We start from the raw sequence: 18,675 nt of genomic DNA on the forward strand, positions 1-18,675 counted from the left end.
AGGCTCAGCCCTAGGGGTGCTGCCAGTGATGGTGGGAGCCTTGGCCCCTGTCAGCACCTGCTCCCCACCTCCAAGCCAAACTTGTAGTAGAAGTAGTTGAGGAAGTATTTGGCACAGCTGATGATGCCCTGGTCGAGGTGCTCGCGCGAGATGTCTTCGAAGATGGTCTCGGTGACGGGGGCCACCAGCTGGTGCTGCTTGCGGTAGTACTCCTGGCGCCGGTACACCATCGCCTCGAACACCAGCAGCAGCAGCACCTGCAGGTGGTTCTGGGGGGCACCAGGGGATGCTCAGGACCACAATGTGCCACTGAGCTTCCTCCCACGCTGTCTCCACGGACTGGCTGTCCCTGTGCCTACCTGGATGTAGCCCAAGTTGGGGTAGCCCTTGCGGACACCGAACCAGTTGGCAGGGTCCACAGGGCCACGGTACAGCGTGGAGTTGACCAGCTCCTGAGGGCTCAGGTTGGTGCTGTTGAGCTGAGGCTGCAACGAGAAGCACCACCGGGCATCAGCACCCCTCAGCCTCTCCCACCAGACCCCACCTCCAGCAAGAGAATCCCCATTGTGCCAATGCAAGCACCCCAAGACCTAGGCATGCCCTCAGCATGGGGCACCTGGGTGCAGTTGCTGGTGTACACGCTGGGGTTGACAATCTTGAGCTGGTAGAGCATCTTGCAGATGATGATGATGCAGGTCCAGACGGTGGAGAGGCAGGAGGCCATGTGCCGGAAGCGGCAGTAGGGCATGGCAAAGGTCCACAGCAGCACCAGCAAGAAGTTCATCACTGATACCTGGTGATGCACCAGACACATCAGCACCCTGGGCTGCCCAGCAGAGCATCCTCCCCAACCCCAGCACCCCACGGCTGGTACCTCCTCCAAGGCCACCCAAACAGTGTAGAGAGCCACCAGCTTGAGGATGTGGAGCTCCAGCACCCGTCCCACAAAGACCTGGGTGCGGGTCAGCATGTCTGAGAAGGTCCAGCCCAGCACGATCAGGCGCTCCAGCACCAGACCCCATTTGGTGGGCACTGCAGGGACAGAGGGACACAGACTATCATGGACACCTCTGCAGCCACCCTGGCTCAGGGGACATCCCAACACATCCTCCCATGCTTGGAGAATACTCCAAATCATTCCCACAACCTCCCACACTTGGAGGACAGCCTCATCCATCTCTATAGTCTCTTAGCACCTCTCTGGCTTGGCAGACATCCTATTCCATCCCCTCCCTGCTCCATCCTGGCTTGAAGGGCATCCCAAATTCATAACCCTACCCTCCCACTCAATTTTTTGCTCACAGGACACACCAATCCAGTCCTGTAGCCCAGCCCTTTCCTGGCTCAGAAGTTATCTCAGTCCATCCTCCTATCTTCCTACATTTGGAGGTCACCTCAAATCTATTGCTGTATCCTCCCACACTTGGAGGTCACCTCAAATCCATTTCCCAACCCTCCCAGCTTCTTCCTGTCTTGGAGAGCAACTCAATCCACTGCTGTATGCTCCCACACTTGGAGGTCACCTCAAATCCATTTCCCAACCCTCCCAGCTTCTTCCTGTCTTGGAGAGCAACTCAATCCACTGCTGTATGCTCCCACACTTGGAGGTCATCTCAAATCCATTTCCCAACCCTCCCAGCTTCTTCCTGTCTTGGAGAGCAACTCAATCCACTGCTGTATGCTCCCACACTTGGAGGTCATCTCAAATCCATTTCCCAACCCTCCCAGCTTCTTCCTGTCTTGGAGAGCAACCCAATCCACTGCTGTATGCTCCCACACTTGGAGGTCACCTCAAATCCATTTCCCAACCCTCCCAGCTTCTTCCTGTCTTGGAGAGCAACCCAATCCACTGCTGTATGCTCCCACACTTGGAGGTCACCTCAAATCCATTTCCCAACCCTCCCAGCTTCTTCCTGTCTTGGAGAGCAACCCAATCCACTGCTGTATGCTCCCACACTTGGAGGTCACCTCAAATCCATTTCCCAACCCTCCCAGCTTCTTCCTGTCTTGGAGAGCAACCCAATCCACTCCTGTACCTTCCCACACTTGGAGATCACCTCAAATCCATCTGCATACACAACCAGCCTCTTCCTGGTCTGAGTGACATCCCAACCCATCACTGCACCCTCCCACATTCAGAGGTCACCTCAAATCCATTTCCCTGCCCTCCCAAGCCCTGACCCCAGCCCAAGCCTGCTCAGTACCCTGGGATGTGGTGCCAGAGTCGCTCTCCCCGGCGCACTCAGCAGCAGCTGCGTCCCGCAGCAGCCGGCTCCCGTGAAGCTCCTCAGGCCTGCAGGGAGGAGGGATCAGAACAGGCGTGGAGGAGGTCTCAGGGTGAAGGTTGGGGTCATGCCAGCATGGAGACCTACCTAGGAATGTGGCTGGTGGGTGGAGTGGTGGTGGGGACGTGCTCCAGGTCGGTGATGTGCATGAAGGGACGGTGGAAGTAATGGAGCTGGAGGATACAGGCCAGGAGGAAGAAGCCTGGGATGAGGGTGCTGGTGAAGAGCTCGGAGACGCTGAATTGCTCCAGACCCAGGTCACCAAGCCTGGGCAGAAAGAGGACAGTCAGCATGGGGCCACAGCCCTCCCACCCTGCACGGGCACTGAACCACCACACTGCAACTCAACCTCAATTCCCCCCTGTGGCTCAGTTTCCCCATGTACAACACATCCCTTGGCCATGCCCTGGTGCCACCAGAGGGCTGCCAGCAGCAGGGTCAGAGACACTCACTGCTCATCGGTGAGACCTGTCATGTTCCTCCAGTACACGGGGAAGTCCTCAAACTGGAAGGTGTAGATGGCGATGAGGACCAGCATGGTGTACGCCACCACCAGCCACCAGAAGCCCTTCAGCACCTTGCGCCAGAGGCTGTAGTACACCTGTGGGGACAGGGACGTCCGTGAGGACACACTGGGGAATCATTGAATAGTGTAGGTTGGAAGAGACCTCTAAGACCATCGAGTCCAAGCATTCACCCAACACTGCCAGGTCACCGCTAAACCAGGTCCCTCAGCACCACATCTGCACAGCTTTGAAATTGCTCTGGCTCTGCGAAGCCTGGGCCAGGCTTTGACAGCCTTCAAGGGGAAGAAATTCTTCCTCAGGTCAAACCTAAACCTCTCCTGGTGCAACTTGAGGCCATTTCTTCCTGTCTTGTCCTGTTGCTTGTTCCCTGGGAGAAGAGACTGACCCCTGTCTGTCTCCAAACTCCTTTCAGGGAGCTGTAGAGAGCCAGAAGGTCTCCCCTCAGCCTCCTTTTCCTCAGGCTGAACAACCCCAGTTCCCTCAGCTGCTCCTCACAAGACTTTTTCTGCAGACCCTTCAACAACTTTGTTGCCCTTCTCTGGACCCACTCTGGCACCTCAATACCCTTCTTGGAGTGAGGGCACCAAAACTGAACCCAGTACTCAAGGTATGACCTCACCAGTGCTGAGTAGAGTGGGACAATCCCTGGTCCTGCTGGTTACACTATTGCTGATCCAAGCCAGGATGCTGGTGGCCTTCTTGGCCCCCTGGGCACACACACTGGCTCATCTTCAGCTGTGGACCAACCACCCCAGACCAGGCCCTTTTCCACTGGGGAGCTTTCCAGCCACTCCACCCCAAGCCTTGAGCACTGCAGGAGAGGAGTCTGGTGCCCCTTACCTGGAAGAGGGTGAGGCAGAGGAGGAAGAGGAACATGTAGACAATCTTGTAGACCACGAGGCGGCCGGCGAAGCTGACCACGATGAACATGCCGGCGCAGACGCAGATCCAGTACTTGGCGTAGAAGTCCGTCACCAGGGCGCCCAGCGCCTTCAGCACCTCCCGCTGCCGGCTGGACTCTGCAAGGGCAGGCAGGGCGCTGCGTGCTTGCACCATGGGGATGCTCAGCCAGGAGCAGGCTCCCTCCAGGCCCTCAGGACTGCTCTGCTCGGCGCAGGGTCTCTCCAGATGGGTGACACCAGGAGTCCTCACCTGTATCTGAGGAGATAGTCACCTCCAGGAGTGGGGTGGCTGGACTCCTCCTCGTCAGCACCTTCTCCTTGACAAAGTCCCGCAGCAGCAGCCAGAAGGTCAAGGTGAGCAGGAGCTGTGGGGGCAAGCAGTGAGCGGGGACAGCTGGGTGCTGTTTGGGACAGGGACAAGGGACACCCAGCTTACCTTAGCCCCCAGGTCCAAGCAGGGATATTTGGGGTGCACCAGGCCCAGCTGCTCAAGGCTCATGAAGCCAACACGGGTGGGTAGCTCGGGGACCAGGTCCATGCCCCAGACATACTGAAGGCTGCAGAGAGTGATACCATAGAGGAGGAGGAAGGGCGAGCAGAGCATGGCGAAGTGATGCCGACTCCGCACTATCCAGATCAGGCATGCCCAGAGCAGCAGCACGAAGGTCAGCCAGCTGTGATAGGTGATGCTCCACACCTAGGGGCAGGCAGGATAAGACATTCATCATAGAATGACTTGAATTGGAAGAGATATCAAAGATCAGCTAGTTCCAGCCCCTTGCCATAGGCAGGGACACCTCCCACTAGACCAGGTTGCTCAAAGCCTCATCCAGCCTGGTCTTAAACACTTCCACAACTTCTCTGAGCAACCTACTCCAGTGCCTCACCACCCTCACAGTAAAGAACAACTTCCTAATGCCCAATCTCAATCTACCCTGCTCTAGGTTAACACTACTCCTTGTCCTGTCACCACATGTCCTTATGAAGCACTGTATGTCTCCAGCTTTCCTGTAGCCACCTTCAGGTACTGGAAGGCTGCTCTAAGGTCTCCCCAAAGCTTTCTCTTCTTCAGGCTGAACAGAGCCAACAGGTTCAGCCTGTCCTCATAGGAGAGGTGCTCCAGCCCTCTGATCATCTTTGTGGCCCTCCTCTGGACCCTCTCCAACTAGATCCATATCCTTCGTGTGTTGGGGGCTCCAGAGCTGAACAAAGTAGCCCTGCTAGGGTCTCAGAAGAGCAGAGCAGAGGGGCAGAATCACCTCCCTTGCTTTTTCTGATGCAACCTGGGACATGGTTGCTTTTTGGGCTGCCAGTACACATTGCCAGCTCATGTCAAGCCCAGGAGGTCCCCACCACATCCCCCCCTCCCCCTGCCATGTCCCCTTCCCAGGCCCTTACCATCATGGCGATGAGGGCGCAGACGTAGCTCTGCTTCATGACGACGTGGCCCAGGGTGCGCAGGAGCAGTCGCTCGGAGGGACGCCTCCTGCCTGGCCATGGGGAGGGGGACAGTGAGCCACCCCCCAGGGCCCAGGCAGGGTCTGGGGAGGTGACAGCGACAGCTTACCTGGCTGTGGCGAGTTGGCCATGACATGGACGGTGCAGTTCTCGGTGCCGCTGCCTGGCTTCCCCGTGCTGGGGGACAGCATGGGCTGGGGGTGCAGAGAGGACTCAGAGCCCACCCTGACGGCCCTGGAGCAACCCACACCCACTCCCCTCCTAGCTTGGGCATCGCCTTGGGGCACAGCCATCCCAAACTCACCTTGGTGTCCTCAGTCACACCGTCAGTGTCCTTGGGCCAGCTCTCCAGCTCCACCAGCTCCCTTGCCGGGCATCTTGTTGGTAGCTGTGCCCGTGCCATGGATCTCTATGAGGGGCAAGAGCCAGCTCAGACCCACTGAGGGAGCAGGATCATGCTCCAACCTCTTGCTCAGACACCACCCAGCCACTTTCACCCCACTGCCCCCCACCTCCCTTTCACTGGGCACCCACAGTACCAGAGTTGCGGCAGTCAGAGCCCTGGGGCACAGGGGGCATCACCACGGGTTCCAGCAGACCCTCACCTTGGCATCCCGGCGGCGCAGCTTCACCAGGGTGGCCACAGTGTAGTAGAGCAGGAGCAGGATGCCAGGGTTGGCATAGACAGGCCAGGGGTGGCTGGTGTTGAGCTCCAGAGCGTTGGGCCAGGAGCAGTTGTGGTACAGGATGATGTCCTTGAAGCCAAACAACCTGTGGGAACAGAGCAGGTGGCCTTACCCCCCAAACCAGGACCCCCACCAATGAGCCAGTGTCCTGTCTTGGTACTGGCATGGCACACGGGGACCTTGCAGCAGGATGGGGGCCAAGCAGGACATCGGGCTGCTCCCCCAGGGTGGCACAGGGACCTGTGGCATGGCTTTCTCCCCATGGACTCACCGTGCCCAGATGGTGGGGGGTGGGAAGACCCCCTGGATGAAGGGTGTCTGGTAGGCATAGAGGCAGAGGATGTGGCTGGCAGTGTAGATGCCAACGAGGATGCAGAGGATGTCAAAGGCCAGGCGGTTGGCAGGGAGGTGGCAGGCCCACCACGTGCAGAGCCCCACGAAGAGCAGGTAGTAGATGCTGGAGGAGGCGGAGGGCAGGGTGATCCCTGGGGAGCAGCAGGCAGTCAGAGCACGGCTGAGGCTCCTCCAGCCAGGCAGCCCCTGCCTGAGTGTCCCCCTGCACCCAGCATGGCCCAGACTGAGCATCCCAACATGGAGCAAACATCTCCCAGACCAAGCACACTCCTGGACCATGCATCATCCAGACAAAGCCTCTCCCTAGACTGAGTGTCAACCAGATCCAGCATCCCCTTGGACCAAGCATCCCACTGGACCAAGCACCACTTGAACCCAGCATCCCCTTGGACCAAGCATCCCACTGGACCCAGCATCTCCCTGGACCAAATAACCCTCAGACTGAACACCCTCTTGCATGAAGCATTCACTTCTGGACCAATCAGCATGCCCACCAGACACCCCCAGCCCTCTGCATGCCCCCCACATTCTGTACCCACCAGCCAAGGCCAGCAGCAGGACGGCCAAACCCTTCCCAGCGGCCCAGAGCAGCCAGTGAGCTGTCTCCCGCAGCCTGGTGCTGAGCAGCGCAGCCCTCTCAGCCCTGCCGCCTTGCTGCTCTGTGTCTTCTTCCCCCTGCCATGAGAGAACGTGGTGTGAGCCCTGTGACTGGACACCAGGCAGCTCCAGGCTGCTCCTGGCTGTGCCTTGGTTTCCACACTTGAGACAACCTCACAAAGTTCAACAAGGGCAAGTGTAGGGTCCTGCACCTGCAGAAGAATAACCCCTGCAGCAGCACAGGTGAGAGGGTGACCTGCTGGAAAGCAGCTCTGGGGAGAAGGAGCTGGGAGTGCTGGGGGACAACAAGCTCCCCATGAGCCAGCAATGTGCCCTCGTGGCCAAGAAGGCAAATGGATTCCTGGAGTGCATGAGGAAGAGTGTGGCCAGCAGGTTAAAGGAGGTTCTTCTTCCCCTCTACTCTGCCCTAGTGAGGCCACAGCTGAAGTATTGTGGCCAGTTCTGGGCTTCCCAGTTCAACAGAGACAGGGAACTACTTGTGGTTAATAAAGAGTCCAGTGGAAGCTACAAAGATGCTGAGGGGCCTGGAGCATCTCTGTGAGGAGGAAAGGCTGAGAGACCTGGGGCTGTTTAGCCTGGAGAAGAGCAGCCTGAGAGGGGATCTGCTCAATGCTCAGCAAGAGCTAAAGGGTGGGGGGCAAGAGGATGGGGCCAGACTCTTCTTAAGGGTGCCCAGTGACAGGATAAAGGGCAGTGGGCACCAACTGGAACCCAGGTGGTTCCATATGAAGATGAGGAGAAACTTCTTTGCTGTGAGGGTGCTGGAGCCCTGGAGCAGGCTGCCCAGGGAGGTTGTGCAGTCTTTTTCTCTGGAGAGATTCCAAACCTGCCTGGACATTGCCTGGGCAGCCTGCTGTGGGTGACCCTGCTTTAGCAGAGGGCTTGGACCAGGTGATCTCCAGAGGTCCCTTCTGACCTCTACCATGCTGGGGTTTGGTCAGAACAAGGGTGGACAGCCAGGATACCTTGCTTGCTGCTGTGCAGCTCCTGGCTGTGTTTATCCCATTAGCCTCTTGGAAAGCTCCTCCACAGGCAGCTGCTGATCTTGGCACTGCCTCCTGGGTTCCCAGCACTCAGCTTTTTTCCAGGCTGCCTCCCCACTCACAGCAAAGGCATCCATCAGTGCTCCAGTTACAGCCTGGGGAGCACCCCAATGCAGGACTGAGCCCTGGGGGGTGTCTGCTGAGCTGGGGAGGTGCCACCAGTGCGGGGTTGTGTCCATCTGGTGAGCCCAGTGCCGTGAGCACAGCGCCCCGGTGCCCCACTGGCACTGCCAGGCAGGGCTGGCACAGCACAGCTGCCACATCCTATGATGTGCTGGGCTGTTTGCTGGGATCCCTACGGCAACGCAGGAGCAAACACCAGCACTCCCCCACGGCTGAGTCACCCCGGCCAGGGTGAGGTGCTGTGATGATGATGATGACCCAACCCTCCACCTCTTCCCGCTCACTCACATGGCCAAAACCTCTCCTGCCCAGCTCCCCAACCCCCCTGGATGTGCCCATCCCCAGTGTGCCAGGCTGCCCTCCTTGGGTAGAGGACAGGGCGCAGCCGGCATTGCCCGGGGAAGGCGGCAGGGGCTCGGTGGGATGTGGTGGGTGAGAGGCTGCTGAAGGCACTTAGGGCTGGCTCTCACCTGCTCCAAGGGCTCCAGGGGCTCTGGGCTGCGGGTGGCAGCGCTGGCCTTGGGGACAAGGGAGCGGCACAGGCAGAGGCAGAGGGAGGAGACCAGCAGGATGCCAACGTCAGGGGCCACCAGACGCACTGAGTTGGGGACATCTTTTAAGTCCAGCCTAAAGGGAGGAGAACAGTGCAGGGCTCAGGGGTGTCCTCCTTGCCACTGCCAGCCCTCAGCCCACCACCACTGGCGTGTCCTTACCTGGTGACCCCAATGTGGCGGGCAAGGACCTCCCAGGAGCTGCCTGTGGGAAAGCAGGGGGGGTGCTGAGTTGGGCAGAGCCTGATGGGCAGGCTCCCAGCCTCTCCCAGAGCACCTCATATCCATTGCCACTCAGGATGGTGTCTGTGTCCAGGACAGTAGGCACCCAGCAGGCACCCTTGGCATGGCACGGAATGCCCCTAGTGCTGGGTATGTGACTGGGACCCTCCCCCGGAGCCCCAGCACCCAGAGGGATGGAATCTCTACACCCCAGGGTCACCAGTTTGGAGACCCAGCCCCAGGGAACAATGGGAAGCAGGTGAAGCCTGAAGGAGTGGAGGTGAAGGGGGGTGAGGGCAGGCATTGGCACCTCCATGCCCTGGCGCCCTGTACTCACAGCTGGGCCCCAGCAGCTGGTCCAGGACGGGCAGTGTGTAGAGGCATACTTGGAAAACAACGTGGGCAACGGAGAAGAGGATGCTGGTCCCCAGCAGAGCTTTGAGAAAGCGGCCAGGGTGACCTGCAAGACATGGGCACCCCATCACCCACCACCTGAGGTGACAGCAGAATGTGCCAGCATCCCCCAGCAGAGGACCCAGCAGCCCTTTAGAAGAGATGGGAAGGGCTGCACCACAGCCATGCCCAGAAATGCCAGGGGTCTGTCCCAGTGACATGGTCCCACCAGCACCCTGCATGTCCCACTGTGCACCCACCCAGCCAAAGAACAGCTTCTCTGCTGCATCACTGGGGAAACCGAGGCTCGGGGTGACACAGGGACCCAGGACCACCAACCACCCCACCCAGCTGGCACTGGGTGCTTCCCAGCACTAGCCTCAGGCTGCAGTTCACCAAGCCCATCCTGATCTCTGATGGAACATCCTGGGGGGGGAGGGAGAGGGGCGAGGGGGCGTCGTGGGTGGGTGCCAAGGGTTCCCCCACACCGTGAGCCCTGTCAGACCTTCCACCAGCTGCAGCCATGCCCCCATCCCACCCTGCTCCCCGGGCGGCGTGCCCATTTTCCTGGCCACGGGGCAGGCAGCGAGCCCACCGCAGCTGTACGCTGGCTGGAGAGAGGACTGGGGCCAAAAATTCTCCCTCTGCTTGTTTTTTCCTGTAAATCCACGTGAAATCCAGGCTGCAGGACTCTAGGAGCCCATGAAATATTCAGAGGGCAGAGCTTTTAGCTGCGGCCGTGCCAGGCGCTGCCCGGCTTGTGTTACAGCGCGGCTCAGCCTGGCACAAAGGACAAGGAGACAGTGGAGCTGTGGGCACCCAGTGCCCACTAAACTCCATGCACCCATTGTGGGGGGGATGCAGCCACCACAAATGATGCATTTCCAACGCATGCCCACCACGGGGGACGTGCCCCACGTGCCCTCAGAGGGTGACGGGGCCGCTTGTGGCACATCGCTGCCCACCCTGTGGGCACAGCCCAGCCCTGAGGTTTGTGGTTAATAAGGCTGGGGCTCAGAACTGGCCATTTTGGAGCTGGAGGCCTATTAATAGCCATGCTGGGCTATAATTAACAGAGCCAGGCTGCCACACGGAGCCACGCTGCCCGCCTCAGGGCGGGCAAACCGCAGGGGAAGGACAGCAGGTACCTGCCAGAGAGCAGCTGGCAGCCCCCGCGCTGCCCGCATGGTGCCCACCTCGCTGCCCACTCTACCTGCCCGGTCTCTGCACCCCAAGCTGAGCCCCTTACCTCGAGCAGAGCTCTGGGAAGGCCCCGGGAACCAGGGCAGGAGCAGCAGGAAGAGCAGGTACACCAGGGAGAGGACGTTGAAGCGGAAAAGGCAGGCTGGGGGGAAAGGTATGGGCAGGATTAGTGCTGGGGAGGTGGCATGGGGAGGGCGACGTACCCCACCAGGCTCCTGGTGGCATCCCTCCACCCCAAGGATCTCAGAGGATGGCACCTCAACCTGCATGGTGAGGGACACCCCAAAGCGAGAGGCATCCCAGCGTGACAGCAAGTCCCAGGTGGGCTCAAGCCTTCCAGAGATGCCAGCGGGAAGTGAGGGACATGAGCAGAACTCCAGGCTGGGTCAGTCCCAGTGACCAACACAGGTGGCACAGGGCTGGGGGAACATCCCCAGACGTGTTGGGTGACAGGGGGATGAGAACCACAAGCAAAATCTGCTGCATCTCCACATCACTGCTACAGGACCATGCTGAGGTTTGCAGGGACCCCACAGCCACGGGACCCCCGTGACCATGCTGGGACTCCTACCCACAGTCACCCCAGAGCTAACCCAGCCCCTCACCTGAACCCAGGCCTGCTCTGGGTGTGCCAGCACCTCATCACCTTTCCCCTTGCTTATTTTTAGACATAAATTACAGCTTGTTTGCAGGCATGAAACCCTTGGAGGAGCTGGGCTGAGCCTGCACCCCACAGAACAGGGACAGGGACAGCCCAGGGCAGCTGCCACCCTGGCTGGGGACACAGCATTCCCTGCATGCATATGCCAGGCCAGCGGTGACAGACACCAGCATATGCACTGGTGTGAGCTGGGAACCAGCCGTGGGACAGCTCTGAGAACACCCAGCCGTGAGGCCGCGGTGGTGGGCATGGCCACTGTGAGACACCCACCAAAGAAATCAGTGCTGGACACAAAAGTTTCAACTGTGCCCTCACCCTGCATGGTCCCAGGACATCCCTCTTGGCTCCTCCCCGGCCAGCCAGAAGGACATGTCCCCATGCCCCCACCCAGCACGCTGGGGGGACCCCTGTTTGGCAGGGGGGACCCCTCAGAAAGGGATGGTGTTGGGGATGCCAGCTCTGCGTGGGGTGCTCCCTTTGGCAGCCCACTTGGGAAGGAGATGAGGCAGAGGGGACCAAGTGTGCCCTCGGGAAGAGGGAGTGAGGGGCGCCAGGCTGGGAGCCAGGGGACGTGCTGTGTCCCACCAGCCCGGCACAGCCCTTCCTGTGTTTACCGGGCTGCAACGGGACAGCCCATCCTGGGCCGGGGGACAGTGCAGGGGACACACACACGACGCAGCCTGGGGACAGCAAGGGGTCCTCAGAGGGCGCAGGGGCGGTGGGAGGGGAAGCACCCAGGCGTGCACCGGGACACATCCCCCACAGCACTCATTGGGGCTAACCCCATTCATTTCTCGGCCCCACAGCATGGTCCCCAGCCACTGCCTTCCCCCGGGCTGCACAGGCAGCTCCCCTGCATGGGTGGGGGGGACCGGGACCACCATCCCACCAGTTGCCGCTGGGCGATGACCCCCAGGGCTCGTCACCTCCCCGCACGCTGCCGAGAGCGGTTGCTGGCCCTGTTTCGGCAAACCATGATCTCATGGAGCAAATATTCCCCGTCCCGCGCCAGCGGGGCGAGAGGAGCCGAGAGGAGCTCCGAGCAGCCCTCCCGCCGCGGGGGCGAGCGGCTCCGCGGCACTGGGAGCCAGCCGGCACCCCCTCAGCACGACCACTGCCACCGACACCCCCCATCCTGGCACCGACACCCGAGCCAGGGCGGGATCCTCAGGGTGAATCTGCCCCAGCTGCGGTGCCGGTGGCACAGAGAGGACAGAACCCTTCTCGCCTTGCCGGGGTTGGGGTCTACCCAAAGGCTGTAGGGCTGTGGGGCACTGTGGGAAGACCCACGGGCATCACTGGGCACCCGTGATGGCATTTTATGCCACCAGCCCCCCGGGATTGGGGACATTAGCCAGAACACAGTAGGCATCCCAGTGGCAGTGGCCGAGGGTTGCCGGTGGCAGGGGGAAGAGAAACGCAGAGCACCCCAAGGCTGCACCAGCACCCTGGGACCCCCTGGTTGGCAGCTCCCAGTATCACCGGGAGAGCTCCCGGGGGGTGGTCAGTGCTCACTGCAGCAGCAGCTTCAACCAGCTTTTAAGAACTTGAGGATGAGAAAAGGGGTCGGGAAAAAAAATATGCTGAAGGGAGCAGCCCCCCAGCACGACACAGCCCGTTTGGGGAGCACCCACAGTGCCCAGGTTGGCACCCACATCTCCTCAGCGGGGCTGGCTGCAGCGGGGTGTGGGTGCTCCATCCTTCAGAGTGGGAGGAAACCGGTTTCCTGCCCTGCTGACAGCAGGGAAAGTGCCAGCACGGGGAGAAAAACCAGTTTGGTGTGTGGGGAGAGCAACCCCGCAGCCAAACCTGTCTGCCCACACCCACCTCCCCATGGGGAGCCAGGTGGGTGGGTGGGTGCAGGGTCATGGCACCCAATGACCCCCTCCCCATGCCAGCAGCACCCACAATCCCTTGTGGCCTCGCCTCTGCTGCATGCACCGGGCAGGATTTGGCCCATGTCGTGCACCTCTGCAGTGCTCCCCGAGGTTATCCCAAATCCACACCCCAAATCCCTGCTTTCCCAGACCCATCACCCTAGGGAGTCAGGAACTGCCAGGGAATTCACTGCCTGAGCTTCCAGCATTAACAGCCTTAATGAGGACAAATCCCAGTGCAGGGGAGATGGGAGAGACGTGCTGGGATTCCTTCACACCACTGGTGGGATAATCCCGTGGGAAGGGTTTGGGATTGCCAGGGATCCCAGGGGAAGGCAGGGACCTGGTGGGGAGAGCTGGCACTGAGGTCTCTCCTATTGCCATCAGGATGGGGAAGCATGGGAATGGTGGCTGAGGGAGAGGGCTGGGGTCTGGTCCAGTCCCCTCCCTGCAAACTGGGCACCATTCCGTGCCCAGGCAGCGCCAGGGATAGCTCTATACCCAACCACCCGGGGAAAGGTGGGTCTGAGTCCCCCAGCACCGTCCCCCTCACGTCCATACAGCAACTGGCACCGGCACTGGCTCTGCTGGGACCTGTGGCCACCCAGCATTAATTAGAGGAGCTCATTAATTCCCTGCCTGCCCTGCTGCATCCACACGGATCCGTTACCTGCTGCCGGAGCCAGGCAGCTCGGCCAAGCTGCTTCCCTCCAGCTCCCAGTTAACCAACCCCCAGCCGAGATCCCCAGGGTCAGGGGAGCCCAGGCAGCGTCCTCCTGGGCACCACTTTGCACTCTGCCTTCTGCACCAGCTGGCTGCAAACCAGAGGCAGGCTGACAAGCTCCAGCCTTGGAGGTCCTTCCCGTGGGATTTCTGCCCATCCCAGAATGCAGTCAGCCCCGAAGCAGGGAGCCCGCGGCCATGCCTGCAGAGCGCCAGGGCCGTGCCCGCAGAGCCTGCCGCGGGCACGTTCCCAGGCACAGCTCCTCTTTCCGGGAAGAGGGCTCAGCCCCACCAGCCCTCCTGCCATATCCTGTTTTTATGGAAAGTGAATCCCACTCCTGCCAGCGCTGAGGCAGCAGCCAGCCCTGCTCCCAGGGGATCCCATGGGAGACACCCCAGGAGGGCAACAGGCTGGGTGCCAGCTGGTGCCACTGCTGCCAGCCTGGGAAATCCCAGTAACCAGCCAGCAGCTCATGCAGTGAGGCAGGGAATGCAGCAGCCACCCCAGGGCCTGGGGACTCCCCTTTGCCTGGCACCTGCAGCCCCTACACTGGGCACATGCCAGGATGGCACAGCTCATGCCAAGGAATCCCCAGAGCCACGGGCTCAGCACTGGGATGCCCATGCATGCCACCCAACGGCACACAAGGACCCATATTCCCATTGCATCAAACATTCCCAGCTCCACCACAGTATTTCACACACTCAGCTCAGGGCCATGCCAATGTCTGCCATATGGCACTGCCAAGCAGAATCCAAAGACCACCACCCCACCCCCCAGCTCCTCACCCACTCCCCAGGCACCCCAGGACTCTGCGGCAACTCAGGTGATAAGGGGGGAAAGGGATAAATAGAGCTGTACAAAGGGCTCAGGCCTGGAGAGACAGGCACCTCAGGGAGATGGGCACCCTGGTGAGGTGGGCATCCCAAGGAAACAGGCACTCCAGGGAGAGAAGCACCTGGGAGAGATGGGCACACAGGGGAAATGGGCACTCTGGGGAGATGGACACCCCGGGGACATGGACACCTCACAGTGATGGGCACATGGGGGAGATGGATATCCCAAAGGAGATGGGCATCCCAGGGAGATGGGCACCTTGAGAAGACAGGCACCTTCAGCAGAGGGGCACTTCCAGGAGACAGATAACCTGTGGAGATGGGCACCCCAGGGAGACATGCACCTGGGGAAGAAAGGCACCCTTGGGAGACGGGTGCTCCAGGGAGATGGACATCCCAGGGGAGATGAGCACCTCAGGGAAATAGATCCCCTGGGAAGATGGGCACTCTGTGGAGCTGGGCACTCCAGGGAGACAGGCACCTTGGGAGGTGGGCATCCAGGGAGATGGGCACCCAGGGGCGGCTGGCACCTCAAGCTGGGCAGCACCGGGGCAGGCTGCAGGCAGCCTCCCATTGCCCTGCGTGCCAGGGCAGGAAGCAGCAGTGAGCTGCTGCTGGACACAGCCCTGGCCCTGCTGCCTCTTTAATTTCTTTGCTGTCTTTTTTTTTTTTTTAACGTTCTGCTGTTTTTTTTTCCTCCTCTTTTTATTTCCCTTTCTTTTATAAAAAGCACCTGACCGCAGGAGGCAGCCGGCTGCAGCCCACACGCCTGCCAGCATCCAGCTGGGCACCAGCCCCCTGTGCCACCCACAGCCAGCCAGGGGCACCCCAACACCTCCTCCGTGGGGGGGGGGGTTAGCCAGGTGTGTCCTCACCCCACCCTGAATCGAGCTCCTCAGTTTGGGGGGCATGGCACAGAGAGGGGCAGTGTCATTGTCACCCCTCACAGAGCCACACTGCAACTGGCACAGCCTGGATTGCCACCCAGCCTGGGGGCTGCCACGCAGAGCCCCTACCCCAGTCACCCCACGGGCTGTGTGCCCCCCACCTCCATGCATCCCACTATCCCCATAAAGCCTGGCACTGCCCTGTGCCAGGGTGGGGACACAGCCCGTGGACCTGCAGCGTGGGGGCCCATGGTTGTGCCAGCTGTGGGAAGCTGGGGGGTGGGGGAGGCTGCCCCAACCTGTGCCGTGAGGGGGGGCCCAGCTCCTGCCCCTCCACGGGCTCCAGAGCTGGCCGGGAGCCGGGAGCAAACATCCTCCGGACGTTTGGGAAGAGCCTAACTGCTGGGGAAGGAAAGGCTACAGGCAGGTCGTGGTCCAGCAGCTCTTCCGTTCTCCCCCATGCCTCAGTCTCCCCCATCTACGTGTGGGGGGCTTGGGGTCCCCTGGATCCCCCCGAGTCACCCCTCACATACATCCAGAGCAGGGGGAAGGCTGCTCACCCATCACAGCCCCTGCCCAAGTGGAGCCCCAGATTTAAACAAGCCACCTCTGAGCTCCTTGTGGGGACACATTAACGTCACCCCCAGCACCCCCAGCCACGGGAGGCGGCGGGCCCCCGGTACAAGTCCCCATGACAAAGCAGGGCGAGCAGACAAGCAAACCCAGCACGGACCTGGGGCCGAAGTGGCACAGCCGAGGACAAGGGCCCCAAGCGGGAGCCTGCACCCAAAAGCCACGTGTCACCCCGTGTGCCCGTGGCACGCACCCAGCAGCTCCCCTGCCCCCACTTGTCACCCCCCCAGGCCGAGGAGGGGGCAGTGGGCCACCTTCCCTCCCCAGCCCCGCTCCTCCTCAGGGTTATAATTAAACCTCCTCACATCCTGCGCCACGCACTGAGTCACTCCAGTAAAAACCAGTAAAGAAAAAGCTGCTTTCCCCCCCCCCCTTCCAACCATCACCAACTTCCTTCTCCAGCCGCGCTCACCCCACACGGGTGGCACAACCAACACCGCCTCCCCCACTCCCCCACCCCCCCCCGAAAGAAAATAAACACAACCCAGGCCAGGGGGCCGCTCAGGTGGATCTGCCACCGTGTTGGGTGCACCACCCTTTTCTTTTCGGCGTGATGCCCCCCCCAAAAGCCATGCCACCCCATCGTCCCCCGGCTGCCGGTGCAGCAGTATGGGCGGCGTGCAGGCAGCGAGGGCAGCCAAGCCCTGTCCGTGCCCTCCCCACCCCCCCCAGCACAAGGAGCCCGTTGAACAATCCTGTTTATGGAGAGGGTTTTTTTTTCCTTTCCTTTGCGTCTACCGAAAGGCAAACAGAGTTTGTGTGTCCCCCCCAAAAAGGGGCTCCCCCCTCCACCCCAGCAGCCAGGGTTCAAAGAGCCGATTCTTGCTCCGCGTCCCAGCACACGGGGATTTTCCAGAGCAGTAGCCAGACGGCTGCCTCGCTGGGTGGTGGATCCACCTCCGAACGTTAGGAACGGCTCGGAAAGCGTGCAGCCGAGGTGGGTGCCCTGCTCCCCTCCACGGCACTGGGATGGCACCCGCATGGGTGCCACCTCCCCGCACATGCACCCTCCCCCAAGCATCACCCGTGCCGGCTGCACCCCGTGAGCTGGTTTGTCCCAGCACCCTCTTTGCCTCCCACCATGCAACAGCCACAGGAGTGAGCGGGGTGACAAGGGGGTGTCCAAACTGGAATGCTTTCGGTATCAGCTGGCCCCTAGCGGCAGAGGTGGGGGTGCCCACTGGCTGTGCCCGGGGTGGGGGACAGGAGGGACACGCACACACAGACACGACCGGGAGAAGTTGCAGCGCTTCCTGAGGCTGGGCTCGGTTCCGCATGGGGCTGGGAGGGTCCCTCGTGGGGCTGAAAGGTGGGGGGTGGAGGAGTCACTCGTGGGGCTCAAGGGGGACACATAGGGTAGCTCCCTATGGGACGGGGAGGGCAGGTGCTCCCCTGGGGGGCTCTGGAGGAGTCCCCCGTGGGGTTGGCGGGTTTGGAAGAGTACCTGCGGGGCTGGAGGGGGCCATGCAAAATAAAGTCCCGCGGGGGGCTGGAGAGGTGGTCTGGAAGAGTCCCGTGTGGGTCTGGGGGGGATCTGGAAGAATCCCCCGTGGGGCTGGGGTGGGGCATGCAGCATGGTCCGCCGCAAGAGCTGAAGATAGGTCTGGAAGAGTCCCCCATAGCGCTGGGGGGGGGGCACGTAGAATGGCCCTATGTGGGGCTGGGGAAGTCTGGAAGGAGTCCCCCATAGCGCCGGGGGCATCTCGTGGGTTTGGGGGGAACCGTGCAAGGTGGTTTAGGGCTGGGGTGGGTCCCACCTTCCAGGCTTCGTAGAGGGGGGCTTCTGTCACCACTCCCGGGGCTGCCGGCGGCTCTTCCCGGGGTGGGGACACTCCGCGCCCGGCTCACTCGCGGCCGTGGCACATAACCCGAGCGCCCCAAAGCCCTCCTGCACCGCAAAAACACTCCCCGAGCACTCACCAGCGAGCAGAGCGAGCGGCAGCAGCAGCCAGTACAGCCCCGCACACAGCACCCGCCGCTCCATCCCATGTCCCGCCGAGCCGTGCCGAGCCGAGCCGTGCCGTTCCGAGCCAAGCCGAGCTGTGCCGAGCCGAGCCGTGCCGTCCCTAGCCAAGCCGAGCCGCGGCGCGTCGATCTGAGCCGTGCCCAGCAGAGCCGTGCCGAGCTGAGCTTAGCTGAGCCGATCGGTGCTCAGCCGAGCCGAGCCGTTCCGCCCCGCCGGGCCTGGGCAGGCCCCACTGGCCGGTCCCGGAGAGCAGCAAACGGACGCGCTTTTGCCCCCCCCACCCCAACCCATCCACCCCCCGCTTTCCTCCGCCCCGCTACCGCCGTCTCTAGACGCGGCACCGCCCGCTCGGCTCCGCTCGCCTCGGCTCGGGCCGCCACAGCTGATATGAGTTGGCCGGGCTCAGCCCCAACAGTAGCGGGGGGCGGGAGAGGATGAGTCCGGACCTCGCTGACCACCCCCAAATCCTGGTTCCTGCCGCCAGCACGGTGGGGGAGGGGGGGATAGAAACAGATATAAAAGTGTAATTCCAAAGTGAAAAGTTGCTGCTTCCTGTTTATTTCGTTACAAGACACAGAAGGGGCCGGAGCTCACTCAGGCTGGGAGAGCTCCACTCGGGATCAGGGTTTAGAACGTCTGCATGGAGCCATGCACCCCTGCAGCTGGCTCCTGTGTCCCAGTAATTTGGTCCCATGTCCCCAGAAGCTGGGTGTATGGTTCCACGTC

At 61.4% G+C, this 18,675-nt stretch overlaps 1 protein-coding gene across 1 annotated transcript in view; it reads right to left on the reverse strand.

Annotated features, from left to right (window-relative positions):
• Positions 1-18,000, reverse strand: part of PIEZO1 (piezo type mechanosensitive ion channel component 1) — a 30,974-nt gene extending 12,974 nt beyond the window's left edge. Inside the window, 21 exon segments of the mRNA XM_054170296.1 lie at positions 69-269; positions 360-485; positions 617-793; positions 875-1,032; positions 2,205-2,293; positions 2,373-2,552; positions 2,738-2,886; positions 3,653-3,831; positions 3,965-4,079; positions 4,151-4,411; positions 5,113-5,262; positions 5,265-5,366; positions 5,477-5,581; positions 5,778-5,943; positions 6,130-6,343; positions 6,752-6,887; positions 8,467-8,623; positions 8,710-8,752; positions 9,107-9,229; positions 10,412-10,507; positions 17,904-18,000. Of these exon segments, the coding sequence (XP_054026271.1) occupies positions 69-269; positions 360-485; positions 617-793; positions 875-1,032; positions 2,205-2,293; positions 2,373-2,552; positions 2,738-2,886; positions 3,653-3,831; positions 3,965-4,079; positions 4,151-4,411; positions 5,113-5,262; positions 5,265-5,366; positions 5,477-5,581; positions 5,778-5,943; positions 6,130-6,343; positions 6,752-6,887; positions 8,467-8,623; positions 8,710-8,752; positions 9,107-9,229; positions 10,412-10,507; positions 17,904-17,967 (2,991 nt within the window). The 5' untranslated portion in view covers positions 17,968-18,000.
• Between the last annotated feature and the right edge of the window lie 675 nt (positions 18,001-18,675).

The sequence above is a fragment of the Dryobates pubescens genome, chromosome 19 (genome assembly GCF_014839835.1).
Source record: "Dryobates pubescens isolate bDryPub1 chromosome 19, bDryPub1.pri, whole genome shotgun sequence".
NCBI classification, from domain to species: Eukaryota; Metazoa; Chordata; class Aves; order Piciformes; family Picidae; genus Dryobates; species Dryobates pubescens.